This window comes from Zalophus californianus, chromosome 1 (assembly GCF_009762305.2).
Source record: "Zalophus californianus isolate mZalCal1 chromosome 1, mZalCal1.pri.v2, whole genome shotgun sequence".
NCBI lineage: Eukaryota > Metazoa > Chordata > Mammalia > Carnivora > Otariidae > Zalophus > Zalophus californianus.
In genome coordinates this window covers 92,660,347-92,675,944 of record NC_045595.1, presented here as the reverse complement: position 1 = coordinate 92,675,944, position 15,598 = coordinate 92,660,347, and the positions used below count along the sequence as shown (strand labels likewise).

At 33.9% G+C, this 15,598-nt stretch overlaps 1 protein-coding gene across 3 annotated transcripts in view; it reads left to right on the top strand.

Annotated features, from left to right (window-relative positions):
• Positions 1-15,598, top strand: part of STAG1 (stromal antigen 1) — a 419,741-nt gene that overhangs the window by 311,068 nt on the left and 93,075 nt on the right. For all 3 annotated transcript variants that reach the window (XM_027584268.2, XM_027584270.2, XM_027584269.2), the window contains 3 exons: positions 1,551-1,658; positions 4,775-4,889; positions 12,044-12,161. In XM_027584268.2, coding sequence (XP_027440069.1) covers positions 1,551-1,658; positions 4,775-4,889; positions 12,044-12,161 — 341 coding nt within the window. The remainder of the gene's footprint in view (positions 1-1,550; positions 1,659-4,774; positions 4,890-12,043; positions 12,162-15,598) is intronic.

Below are 15,598 nucleotides of genomic sequence, written 5' to 3'. Positions count from 1 at the left end.
TCCTCATAATTTATGGGTATGAGTTGGGCATGGACAAAAACACTTATGCTTCAGGACAGAAAGTGTAACTCCTCCTCAGCAGTCTTAAAACTGTCTCCTTCAGGGGCCCCTGGGTGGCTCAGTCAATTAAGTGTCTGCCTTCGCCTCAGGTCATGATCCCAGGATCCTGGGATCAAGCCCTGCAATTGGGCTCCCTGCTTGGCAGGGAGTGTGCTTCTCTCTCCTCCTCCGCCCCTCCCTATGCTCTTGCTCGCTCTCGCTTGCTCTCTCTCTCAAATAAATAAATAAAATCTTTAAAAACAAAACGAAACCTGTCTCCTTCAGTGGTAATTTCATGACCCTCAGGATATGGAAGGGAAATATAGGGACGGGTGTAAGTCATGGGCTAGCCAATCTACCTACACCTCTTGTTAATTTCTCAATGCTTCTTCATTCCAGCACAACCCTATTGTCACACGCTATATTTTTGGATACTGTTTTTGCTTTACAGTAGAAATAGAACATGCATTGTTGGGGGGGGAAGAAGTATACTTTAAAAAAGTGCTCTAACCTGTGTCCCATCCTTGATAACCAGGTCTTTTTCACTCAGAACTATAGTCCCTTAAACTGTGATGCAACTACCTTTTTTTGCTGCATAGGTCACTCTGATTTTATGTTTCTTGGAGAGATCCCTCAACCTCCTCTTCTGAGACATCTCTAGGATTGAATTCTGAGGAATGAACTTTATATCCACCTCTACATCTTGTCAGGCCCTGTACAGCCCAAGAATTCTATACTTTATCTAGTCATTGTTAATCTCTAATCATATCAGACATTTTTAAGCATGTTAATAGGAAATAGATGTTCCTTTTGGGGCGAAAAAACAACACATTCTGGCAAAGTAAGAAATGACTCAAACTAAGAATACATGAGTGGAAAGATGGGAAATTTGTGTTAGGAAAGGAATGGCTGTGACCTCTGAATCCATTTTATATAGAAAGAAGACTAAATGATATTGTAAGTGTGGTGATAAAATATAGTTTAAAATAGACATTTCTCCAGGGCTCGTGGCTGACTCGGTGGAACATGTGACTCTTGATCTCAGGTCGTGAGTTTAAACCCCACATTGGGCATAGAACTTACTTAAAAATAAATAAATTAATTAATTAATTAAAATAGACAATTCTGTAAAGAAGAATTACATACTATAATAATAATTTAACTGTGAAACAGATATATTCCCAGGACCTACCAACAAAAATGTTATGCGCCTTTAAAGAAATTGAGCTAATTTGGGCTATATATATAATCCCAGGGTACCATGGGCATCCTTTGTGTGGGAAGAAATGTGGACATGTTATTTTCTTATTTTATCTGTATTTTATGAGTGTTATATAATGATTAGGTACCTTTTATAATTAGAGAAATGTTACTTTCAAAATAAGATTAAAAGATGAAAATAAAATCAGTATGCCTTGAGCTTTTATAATGAACTTTACAAAATTTAAATGAAGATAGAACTGAAAGTAAACATTTATTTTGGCTCAGATGTTGCTTTGTGAATTTTTCAGTGGAAGTGAAGAAGCTCTTTCCAATGAAGACTGTGAAAATGTTTACCACTTGGTGTACTCAGCACATCGGCCTGTTGCTGTGGCAGCTGGAGAATTCCTTCACAAAAAGTGAGTTAATTATCTTTGAAACCAGATTCTGCTTTTGTATTTTTGTTTTGTTGTTGTTTTATAGTTAATAGAAGGGAGTAATAGTGAGTAAAAACAGTGTCGGACGTGGCCACTTCAAATTCTAGGGGCTGTAATATCCTTTAAGCCTAGGTGCACATCATGAATCAAATCCCTGAGAACAGTGTCCCTTGTGACATATTCCTTTTTCCTGAAATCTAAAAGGATGGTTGTCAGCTAGGGTGTGAGTGGAGATTGGGGAAGTACATGAAGTTTATAAAAGCTTCTGCAAATAACTTGTATTTCATTTCATCAGTTTTTTTTCCCTTTTAAAATTCTTAGTTCTCATTTTACCTTCTCAACATTTGTAATCTAAAATCACTTTCAAAATGCCTCCCAACCTTTCATTTTTTTTTTTTTAACTTTCTATGGGGATGAGGATTATTTTAATCAGTAATCTGTAGTGATTCTGAAAGCTATATATACAGTCACAGTTTAATTAAAAAGTAAAACCTTATCTTTTTTTTTGACAAAGCATAGAGCTAATGAGAGTTTATGAATATAATTAAGTGTTCTTATGAAATATGTTTTGATGTTGGTCTTCTGTATGGTCTGTAATTTATTAGTAAATTAATTCATTCTTTAAGTTTAAACATACCTGGGGGCTGTGTTTTACTTTGGTTTTTTTGTTGTTTATAGATTTAACCTAGTGACTTTGATTGTTGGCAGGTGAACCCAAAAGTCTACTATATGTAGTCATTTGTGATTATGCTGAGCACAGATATAAATCATGCATTGGGCAACTGTTGTGCATGGGTGATTAACTTTGATAATGACTTGGCCCTCCATTCAGCATCTGCATCTCAGTGCTGCAGCAACAAACTGGCTTTACTTGGTGGTACCTCCCAAAGTGGGAAAAGTTGTTTCTATGTGAAAAATCTTTCTTTAAGAAGGAAGCTGGCTACTTGTGAGTGCTGGTAATGAAAGTAAGGAAGAAAGTCAAGATTTTCAGGCATGACTTTTGAATTTGCCACTGATTCTGACATCTGTGCCTAATAGAATAGTGCTATTTCCATATTTATCTTGAGTTGTTGACTGTCACAAATATCAAGGTGTGCTGTAGTCTTAACTTCTCTTCCTTTTTCAGGACTGTTCTATTCTAGTTAGTCTCTATTCTCTACTTAACTTTTCAAAAAGCTTTGTGTTTTTAGAATTTATTGCTTTTATAGTTTCAATGAAGAAAATAGATTACAGAGGGTGGTTCTCTACAGAATAGAGGCCATAAACTGGCAGCACTTGCATCAGAAAGACCCTTGGATATATCTTATCTGCGTTGTATCTTATCTGCGTTGTATTTTTCTAAGTTTGAAATACTTGTTAAAAAGTTTAAAATTGGAATGTTTTATATAAGAATCCACAAATATAAGCCTTTGTTATTTCTTTGTGAAAATGAAGCCAATTCCTATTCAAATGGAAGTTTCACTCCATAAGCTTGTTTTATGCCCTTGCCATAGAGATACTCACAGTTTGAGAACTTTTGATTCCTAATGATGTCTTTGAGAATTCTTCCATCATTTAATATTGTGATCTTTTCAAATCTTAACAAGTAAGCTTTAGAATAGCCTCAGGAGTTCTATGATTGAGTTTAAAAGAAAAACATGCAAGTGTGCACATACACACTAAGTCTGTTTTATATTCTGTACACAAGCTTAACCGCATGTCCATAAAGTAGTAAACATATCTGAAATGAGTATTTTAATAGTCATCAAAAGTCTACAATTTAGTTTTACAAAAATTAGGTTGATTTTTCAGTGTCTTACATTTATATACCGTAAATGCGATTATTGAATTTTGTACATTTTAGTTATAAAGGACCCTCATTTTCTCCCATTTGTTCCTTCCTCTGAAAGCCATCCAAGTAAACAAAATTTTCTCTTAAACCAGTCTGATAGCTATGCTGATGTAGCTTCAAAGTAATGCTCTAATCTTCTCCCCTTGCCACATAGTTTCCCCTGCCCCCAAAATACTCAACTTCTCTGTATTCATTTTCTGCTTGAGATTGGCTTATTTTTATGTCACATGAAATTATTCTTACTTTATTCAGTTATTTAGCCTCCAGTCTGAAGGGTCCACTGTAATTTCCATATCTAAACCAGCACACACTATATCCCTATTCCTACTTCTTTGTTTTTCCTTACAATACCTGAGATAGTATATATTTATCTACTATTTATTTCTGTCCCTTAGAGAGAGAGCTCAATGAGAATAGGGATTTTTGTCTTTGTTCACTGTTATATCCCATTTACCTAGAGCAATACCTGGGAATAAGGCACCTATAGCAGTCCTTAAAATCTTTTTAGAATAAATCTTCTTAGCAAATTAAAATTCCCAAGTCATGTCTTTGTCATATTTTAGAAGTTTTGTCACTAAGTGATATTTTTAAAAACTTAATGTTTTTGTCATTTTATTCTATACTGGTTAGTGAGTACTGTTTTTAGGTAATAAGCTGAAAATGCTAGAAGTGATCGTTAAAAGTATGAATTTTTAGAATTTTTTAAAAAATTTTCTTTATTTACTTGAGAGAGAGAGAAGAAGGCGGAGGGGCAGAGGGAGAAGCAGACTCCCTGCTAAGCAGGGTGCCCAACATGGGGCTCGATCCCAGGACTTTGGGATCATGACCTGAGCCAAAGGCAGACGCTTAACCGACTGAGCCACCCAGGCACCCCAGTTTCTTTAATTGTTGATAGACCATATGGTTAAATTCTTTAATTACTTGACTCTGAAATTAATATTAAGAAAATAGAACTGTATTTAAAATTACATATATTCTAGTATCTCATATAGGATAAAAACTTTATATTTTTCATAAATATTTAAACACTGATTAGTCAAAAGGCTTCCTTTTACATTGTGTTTATGATTGAATTGTACAAAATTGTTTAGATCTAACCATTTTTTAACCCATAAAAACATCAGTTACATGGTTTGAAATAAATTAGTAATCTCTGATATCTGATACTGTTTTTTTAAACACTAAAATAATTTGTACAATGAAGGAAAAGACTAAAATTCATATCCATGCAAATTCATAATGCTCTGGTTTTGTTACTTATTTCTAGGCTGTTTAGCAGACATGACCCACAAGCAGAAGAAGCATTAGCAAAGAGGAGAGGAAGGAACAGTCCAAATGGGAACCTCATTAGAATGCTGGTTCTTTTCTTTCTTGAAAGTGAGGTAAATTTTAACATAACTCCTTATTTTTTTGTATTAGATTACCTTTTAAATAAAATTGTCATTTAATTCATTGTAATTAATTGATATTTTTCAATCCTATGAAAATAAGCCTGTTTCTTACAAAATTGCCTGCATGGATTGTCTGATTATTGAACCTGTATTCTGCCTTTTGTGGGAGTATATATGCAGGTATGGGTCAACACTGAATATAGGCTAGGAATTTTTAAACTTGTATAGTATCATAGTACTACATAATTGTTGTTGCTTTTTTTCTTGAATTTTTGTCTGTAGCTTTTCAATTATATAAAGAGCTTGTAAAAGTTTTCAAGGTGTTAAAACCATTAGTTCTAACTTGCTTGAAAATTACATTTTTTAAGGAGAAATAAAATATGAATTTAAATGTTTTAATTAGTAGATGTACAATCTCCATTAGCATTTCCATGTGACATTTTGATGTCAGTTATCACTTAAATAATTTTGTAATTAACATTCATAATGTAGTATCTTTCAGAATCTGCTTGCACAAGTGAACTTTGGTTTACCCAGAAAAAAATCTAGAGATCTCGGACCCTGAATTTTACTCAGAAAAAGATTTTTGGTTTGTGTTGGAATGTCCGGGAAGGCGAAAAACTTCAAAGATTCTGATTGCCCAAATTTGAAAGTCCTGGAGAAACTCTGTAGGAATGAGAAACGGACAAACAGGCAGCCTATAGGAAAATTGAAATCAGAGAATTAGGAACTGTGTCAGTAGAATGAGTGGAGTTAGGACAAAGCAGGGCAGAAGAGTTACTGATATTTTTTAAGCAAATTGGAAAGAACAGAGAATAAAGTCAGAAACAAAACTGTCTGGAGAGTTGCGTTTGAGTAAAGGATGTGTTTAGGAAACAGTGTTTTAAATACGTATACAGATTACATGGGGATCTTGTTAAATAACGTGCCAGTTCTAATTCAGTAGGTCTGGGGTGTGGTCAGATGTGCTGCATTTCTAAATGCTCCTAGATGCATTTTATGATGTTTCTGCCTCCGGTCCAGGGACCAACCACACTTTACATTTTGAGGGTTTAAAACGTTATTTTCTTAAAAAGCAAGTGTGGATATATTATGGAGTAAAATACAAAATGTTTGTGAGGTTTAAGATAAAACACTAAATACTCAGTAAATCTCACACTTGTGATAGACCATTTCAAGTTACACCTTAAGGTTTTAAAGGAACAGAATTAAAAGTATTATGCAAAGTCAAGTCCTGTATGAAAATGTAACTTTAATAACAACAGTAGTTTCAAAAATTGATAGAGATGAGACATGCAAATACTATTTAAACTATTTGTTGAAAAGTTTAAGGAATATGATGATCTAGACTAATTGAACTTGATTGGTCATTGAAGGAAAATTTTTTGGATCTCTGAAAGCCCAAGGACTTTTCTTTTTGATATAATAAAAGACCATAAGTACTTAGTTTTACACAGTTTGATCTTTTAATTAAAGCAGTAATTTGTAATGTGTATTATTACTATATTCTTGTGTTTGCTGCTGTGTACTAAAGTGTTATAAGAACATTAAAATGTATTTCCCAGTTCTCCTCTATGGCATTCTTGTCAGCTGTAGAAGCAACTGCAAATCATATTTAAAAGGTTTTAGTTGATTCGTGATAATAATGCTCTTTATAGTCTTCTGTGTTTCACAAGAAACATTCTTTGTTTAAAATCTCTTTTCTTAGCCTCTAAAACTAGTGTACACCTGGAGCTGAATGCTTATGAAAGCCATAGTCTTAATGGTGGGATTCTGATTGTGTTTTACTCTGAATTCCTCTTTATTTTACTACAACACATGTTAATTACAATATTTTAGTAATAGCCTCATAAAAAGTTGAATTGCAGGAGACCTTAGAGGTCATAATATAGAACAAATCCAGTTTACAGATGAATTGCCAATCAGTAGGATTAACTGAAGTGATTATCATCTTTCTTTCTTTGTTTTACTGGGTTTTAAGAGTAGCATTTTAGTAATAGAATTCTACAATACTAAAGAAAAAGAGGTATATAGTTAATAGAAAAGAGTTTCCCTCTTTTATATATGAATTACATGTGAAATAATGGAGATTGAGATATATCTAAACTGGTTAATTTTCTTTTTGTACCAAAAAGTGACATTCTAAAGCCATCACAACCTTTATAGCAGTCATTGATTTCAGTGATAAAATACTTTGTGTATTTTAGATGTATGACAGTTGGCAGGATAAATGGTACTTGAATGTGACGAGTTCAGATTTCCCTATAGCTGATGTGACCATAGAACTTACCGTACAAACGGATGCTTTTCAGAGTGACAAAGATACTATTAATAATTATTCCAAAGCAATAAGCATAACTCAAAACATTGCTAATGATGTAAAAATATGGGCCCCCTCCTTCTAGGCATATGAAATGAAGAAGTTAATTATATGACAGTCATATAAGATGGAAGATTAATAGATATTATTGACATATCCAAGAAATCTCCCCATAATGCTCATGAGTGATAGTACATGAATGATAACTTTTTTCTTGTTTGTTTTTATATGTTCTTCAAGATTCACCAATGACCGACTCTGTTTCAGCAGAGAATAAAACCCAATACAAGAGTATTTAGAATTTTAAGCTTGGTAACTTGAGGTGATTTTTTTGCATTGTAAATGATTTTTCATAAAAAGAATCAAAGTAAGGTTTCATTATACAGTCAACTCTTAGTGTATTTAATTGCTCGAAGGAGAAGTCAGCAGGCAGAGAGAACTGGTAAAATATTATGAGTAACTTTAAAGCCAACTAAAGATGAATCAGAATGTACCCAGAAAATTGTAATTAAAGTCACCAGGAAAATGAGCTTAATTAATTTAATTTGCCTTATATACAAGTTTAGGGGAGACCCTATGAAATATTTTACACTTAGATATAGCAGAGTAAAATCCACCTAGATATAACTATGATTTTATATATAATTTTAATCTATATGTTTTTAAATAAATTTAAATGTAATTTTAATTATCTATTTTGCTATACAGTGACTCTTTATCTGTTGAGTTACTTTTTTTTATCTAATTCCTGAAGAATGCTCGCAGATACCTGATTTTCATGCTGTTTTTATAAAATTATGATACAAAAACTGTTCTTAGAAAATTTATTTTTGTTTCATTTTTAGGGTTGCAGGTCCTTTTTAAACCCAGGATTTTCTATAGCCATTGAGAATGCTTCAGGGCCTGCGTTCCTATAGCTTTATCTTTCACTACCAATAGAAGGTCGTTGGTATAAAGTGTCTGAAAGACGATTATAACCTTTTACCCTTACTGGCCATTTTAGAATTTTTTTTTCTCAAATATGGATTTACATGGTATTCTTAGAGAGATTTGAGACTAGCAAGTTATGTGATCATCACATGTGCCCCAAGACAGAAAGACTATATATCGTAAATATTATGTCAAGCTTATTTCTGACTGACTGTGTTATAATGATTACTGTTGTTCATACTGGTGAATTTGAAACTCATAATCAGAAAATGAGCCAACACATCATGTCCTTCTGGTATACACATTGAGTTTGAAAAAACTGGGTACTGGTGTTAACAGAATGGATTCTACTAAGCCACCACCTTAACTAATCAAAAAGATGAGGAAATTGCCAAAGAAGTTAGCATCTACATTGACAATATTGGCTATCACACACAAAAAAATTTCTGGAACTATGACAACATGCCTGAGCTAAATTTTAATATGCCTTGGTTTAAGGCATAGAGAAGTCATCTTTTAAAATGCCAATGATCATGGAATTATACTATTTAAAGCCTAGAATTGTGCCAACAACTCATTCACCTGAAAACCTCATGCTGAATAAGTCAAGATGAAAGAGAACTGTGAGGAATTTGTGGAAGCTATAAAGTAAATGATTAATTCCATTAGAGTTAAATAACCCATAGCCCTATACAAGGCAAAAAAAATAGGAAAATTTTTGAGATTTTTCTGGTAGAAATCTGAAATAAACAGAGATCTGAGCAACAGGATTAAGTTATAGGTAGTAATTAAGTGGCTGCCTTAGCTGAGCTTATTCTTCCCTTTAGAAATGTATATGGGATGTGGACATTGTTCTAAGAAACAAAGGAGTGGATGAGCGCCTCAGATAATTTATGGCCCCCAGGAGGGAAGGGACAGGGAACTTTGGCATTCAAAAGACATTGCATACCTACATGTTAGAGGAAAATCCTGCCTGATTAAGATTCCCTCTTTCCACTTCCATGCACAACCAAGGAACCCAGGACCTTGCATTCAGACTAAGAAAGGCATTCTCGCTACCAATATTCTTGAGTCTAGAATATTAACATTATATGAACTAGCAAGCAAGAATCACTGAAACTTGAAGCACAAAACCCAACATTGATGAAAAATTTTGATTAATTCCCCCCGATGTAAGAAGAAGCTATTATGAAAGAGGAGGGGTGTTCATAGAAATTAGAAACATGATTTGCAAAATTTAGGAGTGAAGCAGATCATTAAATGGCCTGAGTGGACATAACCAAGGATTGGCTGTAGATTAAGCCAAGGGATTTTTCCAGAAGGTAGTACATAAGTAGTGTGAGAAGAAAAGTAAAAGACAGGAAGTACAGGTTAAGTTTTATTATCTAGTAGGAGTTCTATAAAGAGAACAGAGAATAGAGAGAAGGAACTAGTCAAAGGACATGCAGTTAAAATGTTTGCCACCCATGTATCCTATATAGAAAGTATTACTTGAGGATGTTTCCTAGCAAAATAAAAAATGGATACAATAAAAGGAAAACGGAATATAAGTAACATTGGTTAGCAAATAAATCTGAAAAAACTAAAACTAAGCCTACACATTGTGGCTGTGAAGCTTAAGGCAAATACCTAAAAATTATTCTTAAAATATAAGAGTGGCAATGTAAAATTAAATGAAGTAAATATATGTGTTAGGGACCTTAGTGATAGAAAAAATGAGTTAGAAAATAAACTGAAGAAAGCACAGATAAGACAAGAAAATGTCAATAGAGCACAGAATCAGAATCCAGGAATATTTCCAATATCAGTTATCCCAATAAATGTATAAATGGATTAACATGCTTTATAAAAGGCAGATTGTCATTTAGGGTGAAATAAACAGATGAAAATGTTTATAAAACACATCAATCAAAACACAGGAAATTTATACACAGAAAACAAACCACCTGGATAAAGGCTAGATATAATTAACAAATGCTTACAGAGTTGAGGAGGTGGTATCATATAAGATAAGACAGAATTGAGGACCAAAAATATTAAGAGAAACAGGATATTTTATATGTATAGAAGGTCTAATCCACCAAAAATATAATTGTGAACCTTTTTATACCTATTTTACAGACATACTTAACATGTACACAGAGTCAGGCATAAAAGCAAGTTTATTTAACATTTAACATAGGGGTTTATTTAATTGTGATGAAATAAACATGACAAAATCTGTCATTTTAACTATTTTGAAGTATATAGTTCATTGGTTTTAAATACAGTCACATGGCTGGGCAACTATCCATGCCATCCATCTCTAAACTTTTAAAAAACCTTCCCAAACTGAAACTCTATACCCATTAAATAATAATTCCATTCTAGCATAGGTTTTAATAGCTCCAACTTTGAAACTATTTGTTTTTCTGTTTTCTGCTGCTAATTTTCATTTTTGAAAGCAGGTTGTACACCACTTATAGCTGTCATTGTTGGAATGTGAAGACCTGGCAATAGTTTCCTAGGATACGTAAATTTGGAAAGTTTGAATGTACCTTGCTATAAACCTTTGCCTGTGTTCTTTCTAAGTAGAGGTGCTTGTCAATATTATCTACTCTGGAGAAAATCATTGGAAAACTCTCTGTGTGCATATGCATGTGTGTGTGGTTTTCCTGAGGCATATGAGGAGCTAGAATGTAAGATTTGAAATGCAGTGGACATGAAGATAGAATTAAGGAGTGCAAATGAAGCAGAGCTTTAAATAGATCATCAAAGTGCACATAGAAGAATTAATGATAGAATTAGGAGCGATGCAGAAAACCAACTCACTTATCAAATATGCCAGTATATCAATAAATAACTAGTAGGTCTAGAAAAGAGACTTGCATACATTTTGGGGCCACTATTCATGATGTGAAAAGTATTTTCTCTCACAAGTACAACACATATAACTGAAATCAGAGTTGTATGAAGTAGTACTTAATTTTCTATGTGCTATATATTCTTTTCTGTTTTGTTTTTTTTTTAACTTTGGTTTCAATCCATTAAATTAGTTTTACATCTAATGAATGAGTTGAAATGTTTAGTTTGAAAAATACTGATCTAGAAACTGGTTTATCTGGATGTCATGAGCCTCAAAGGTGGAAGAACTTTTATATAAGGGTGGAGAAGTTAGTTGTAGTAGCAGAAACTAGAACAATGCCAACATCTGTACTTACCTTCTCTGAAGAGCTTTTTGAATAATAGTCTTCGTGGTATAATGACTAACAAGTGGTAGAGAGAGAGTTTGGTGTAAAGTGTTTGATGAGGAACATGAGAGTGTTTGTTACTGTGGGAACACGGGTTCCAAAGAAAATTGTCAAGAGTAATGAGCAGCAAAAAGGTGAGGGGTAGGGTGGGGGTGAGATAGGGAATGCAATGAATTAAATGGAAATGAGAGTAACTTAACATTTGACCTTGACCAAGATGACAGAGATGTAAAGTAAGTAATACTAGTACCAAATTTTTGAAGGAATTCTGGAAGAAAGGAATTGATTTCCTTTAAAAAAAAAAAAAAGCTAGTTATAGAAACAAACCAAGAATAATGAAAAATGACCATGATCCAATTTGTAATTTCAGGAATTCTGTTAACTAGTTATACTCTCCATTTCCTTGTCTATAAATGATGTCATTGGACTGGGAGATCCTTAACCTTACTACAGTTAAAAAAATAAAAATAAATTTTTTATTAAGTCTACATATTGCATCCCCATTATTTACAGTGGCATACAAATATATTTATTGTTTTTGAAGTGGCTCCTGTAAATATTGTGACCAAGCCATTTCAGTTATAAAGAAAATGACTTATTAAAATGAAATATTAGTGGTTTCTTCATTAAATATTCTTCAGTCATAATTGATTTGTTATTTTTAGTTACATGAACACGCAGCCTACTTGGTGGACAGTTTGTGGGAGAGTTCTCAAGAACTGTTGAAAGACTGGGAATGTATGACAGAGTTGCTTTTAGAAGAACCTGTTCAAGGAGAAGAAGGTATAGTATTTTGACAAGTTGATTTACATATTATTTTGGATTTCCGTAAATAATCATACCATCCTGTATAGGTCACCTCTTAAAATTAAATATATGTAAATATGCTGTGTGTCTTTTTGCAAAGAGAACAATTTTTTTGTGGTAACAAGTAAGGATGTCTCTATAGTTTATAACATCTTTCTAGATTAAGACTGCTACCCTGCTGCATAAATTTTTAAAAATTTATATGTGTTGTATAATACTCAAAAAAGTTTTCTTTATGCTGATTTGAGACACAAAATACTGCTGTACCTAATGTAAAAAGTAATGTGCCCTCAGAATTTTTTTTAATTTTTTATTGTTATGTTAATCACCATACATTACATCATTAGTTTTTGATGTAGTGTTCCATGATTCATTGTTTGTGCATAACACCCAGTGCTCCATGCAGAACGTGCCCTCTTTAATACCCATCACCGGGCTAACCCATCCCCCCACCCCCTTCCCCTCTAGAACCCTCTGTTTGTTTCTCAGAGTCCATGCACTCAGAATTTTATTATATTTATGTGTGAGCTTGGAAAAGCCTTTGACACTCAAGGATTTAATTAGACCATAACCATCCCCTTTTGTTATGTTTCTTAATTATTAAAACCAGGAAACATAAATTCATTTACTGACCAAGAAATAGGGAGAAATAATTGTTACATGATAATTTCTGCAGTATGTATCTTCCCACATTTTAAATAATAACATGAGAAGCAAGATGGATATGTATATTTAATAAAATGCTTATATTCTAATTCTAAATGTTTATATGAAAATGAGTTCCTTAAAACTAGGAATGCTTTTTCCTAAATGGTTAGTTTTTCAAACTAACCCATAGTAGTTCTTTAAAGAACTGCTGTTTCACTTAACTCCATACAACAGACCTGGAATATAGATAGTTTGATGTAAGCGACAATTGTGAACTAAACCTGGACTTCAGAATCAAAAGAAATACATTCAGATTTTTAACTCTCTATCCTTTGTGACTAGTATCCTGATTTTTCTGATCCTTAGCTTCCTTTTCTTTATACTATAGAGGTTATTTTCCTTACATATCTTACATAGTTTTTGTGAGGATTAAATAAGATAGTATACTGTTGATTCCCTCTTCTGTTTACCCTACTTTTCCGTGTGATTCAACCCTCTGGGGTTGAACAGAATGAGCTGTCTCCTGCAGTAGACTTCCCAAACAGGTCACTATAGGAGAGAGATCATCTCCCAGTGTTCTTTCCAAGCAGTGATGCTAATTGGTATTATCTACTCTGGCTTTGACAAATTCAGTGAGAGAAACAACAGGTATGCATCATACACAAATATATTCCAGTTAAGTGGCCCAAATTGCCTCTTTTATTTTATTTTTTATTTATTTTTTTACTCATTAATTCATTTTATTTTTTTAATTATTATTTTTTAAATTAACATATAATGTATTATTTGTTTCAGAGGTACAGGTCTGTGATTCATCAGTCTTACACAACACCCAGTGCTCTCCACAACACATACCCTCCCCAGTGCCCATCACCCAGCCACCCCATCCCTCTCACCCCCCTCCCCTCCAGCAACCCTCAGTTTGTTTCCTGAGATTAAGAGTCTCTTATGGTTTGTCTCCCTGTCTGGTTTCATCTTGTTTCATTTTTCCCTTCCTTGCCCTATGATCCTCTGTCTTGTTTCTCAAAATCCTCATATCAGTGAGATCATATGATCTTATCTTCCTCTGATTGACTTATTTCGCTTAGCATAATACCCTCTGTTCCATTCACATCACTGCAAATGGCAAGATTTGTGGGGGTTTTTTGATAGCTGAGTAGTATTCCATTGTATATATATATATATACCACATCTTCTTTATCCATTCATCTGTTAATGGACATCTAGGCTCTTTCCATAGTTTGGCTATTGTGGACATAACTGCTATAAACATCGGGGTGCAGGTGCCCCTTTGGATCAGTACATTTCTGTCTTTGGGGTAAATACCTAGTCGTGCAATTGCTGGGTCGTAGGGTAGCTCTATTTTCAACTTTTTGAGGAACCTCCATACTGTTTTCCAGAATGGCTGCACCAGTTTGCATTCCCACCAGCAGTGTAGGAGGGTTCCCCTTTCTCCACATTCTCGCCGACATCTGTCATTTCCTGACTTGTTAATTTTAGCCATTCTGACTGGTGTGAGGTGGTATCTCATTGAGGTTTTGATTTGGATTTCCCAGATGCTGAGTGATGTTGAGCACTTTTTCATGTGTCTGTTGGCCATTTGGATGTCCTCTTTGGAAAAATGTCTTCTCATGTCTTCTGCCCATTTTTTGATTGGATCATTTGTTCTTTGGGTGTTGAGTTTGATAAGTTCTTTATAGATTTTAGATAACTAGCCCTTTATCTGATATGTCATTTGCAAATATCTTCTCCCATTTTGTCAGTTGTCTTTTGGTTTTGTTGACTGTTTCCTTTGCTGTGCAAAAGCTTATCTTGAAGTCCCAATAGATCATTTTTGCCTTTGTTTCCCTTTCCTTTGGAGACGTGTCTAGCAAGAAGCTGCTGTGGCCAAGGTCAAAGAGGTTGCTGCCTGTGTTCTCCTTAAGGATTTTGATGGATTCCTGTCTCACATTTAGGTCTTTCATCCATTTTGAGTCTATTTTTATGTATGGTGTAAGGAAATGGTCCATTTTCATTCTGCATGTGGCTGTCCAGTTTTCCCGATACCATTTGTTGAAGAGACTGTCTTTTTTCCATTGGATATTCTTTCCTGCTTTGTGGAAGATTAGTTGACCATAGAAGTTGGAGAGTCCATTTCTGGGTTTTCTATTTTGTTCCATTGATCTATGTGTCTGTTTTTGTGCCAGTACCATACTGTCTTGATGATAACAGCTTTGTAATAGAGCTTGAAGTCTGGAATTGTGATGCCAACAACTTTGGTTTTCTTTTTCAACATTCCTTTGGCTATTCAGGATCTTTCTGGTTCCGTACAAATTTTAGGATTATTTGTTCCAGTTCTGTGAAAAAAGTGGATGGTATTTTGATAGGGAATGTCTAGATGGCACTAGGTAGCATAAACATTTTAACAATATTTGTTCTTCCAAAAAAGAACTTTCAATTTCTTTGTGTCTTCCTCAGTTTCTTTCATGAGTATTCTATAGTTTGCTGAGTACAGATCTTTGGCTCTTTGGTTAGATTTATTCCTAGGGGTCTTAGGGTTTTGGGTGCAGTTGTAAATGGGATCAACTCCTTAATTTCTCTCTCTTCTGTCTCGTTGGTGTATAGAAATGCCCCTGATTTCTGTGCATTGATTTTATATCCTGCCACTTTACTGAATTCCTGTATGAGTTCTAGCAATTTTGGGGTGGAGTCTTTTGGGTTTTCCACATAAAGTATCATGTCATCTGCGAAGAGTGAGAGTTTGACCAATTGCCTCTTTTAAACTC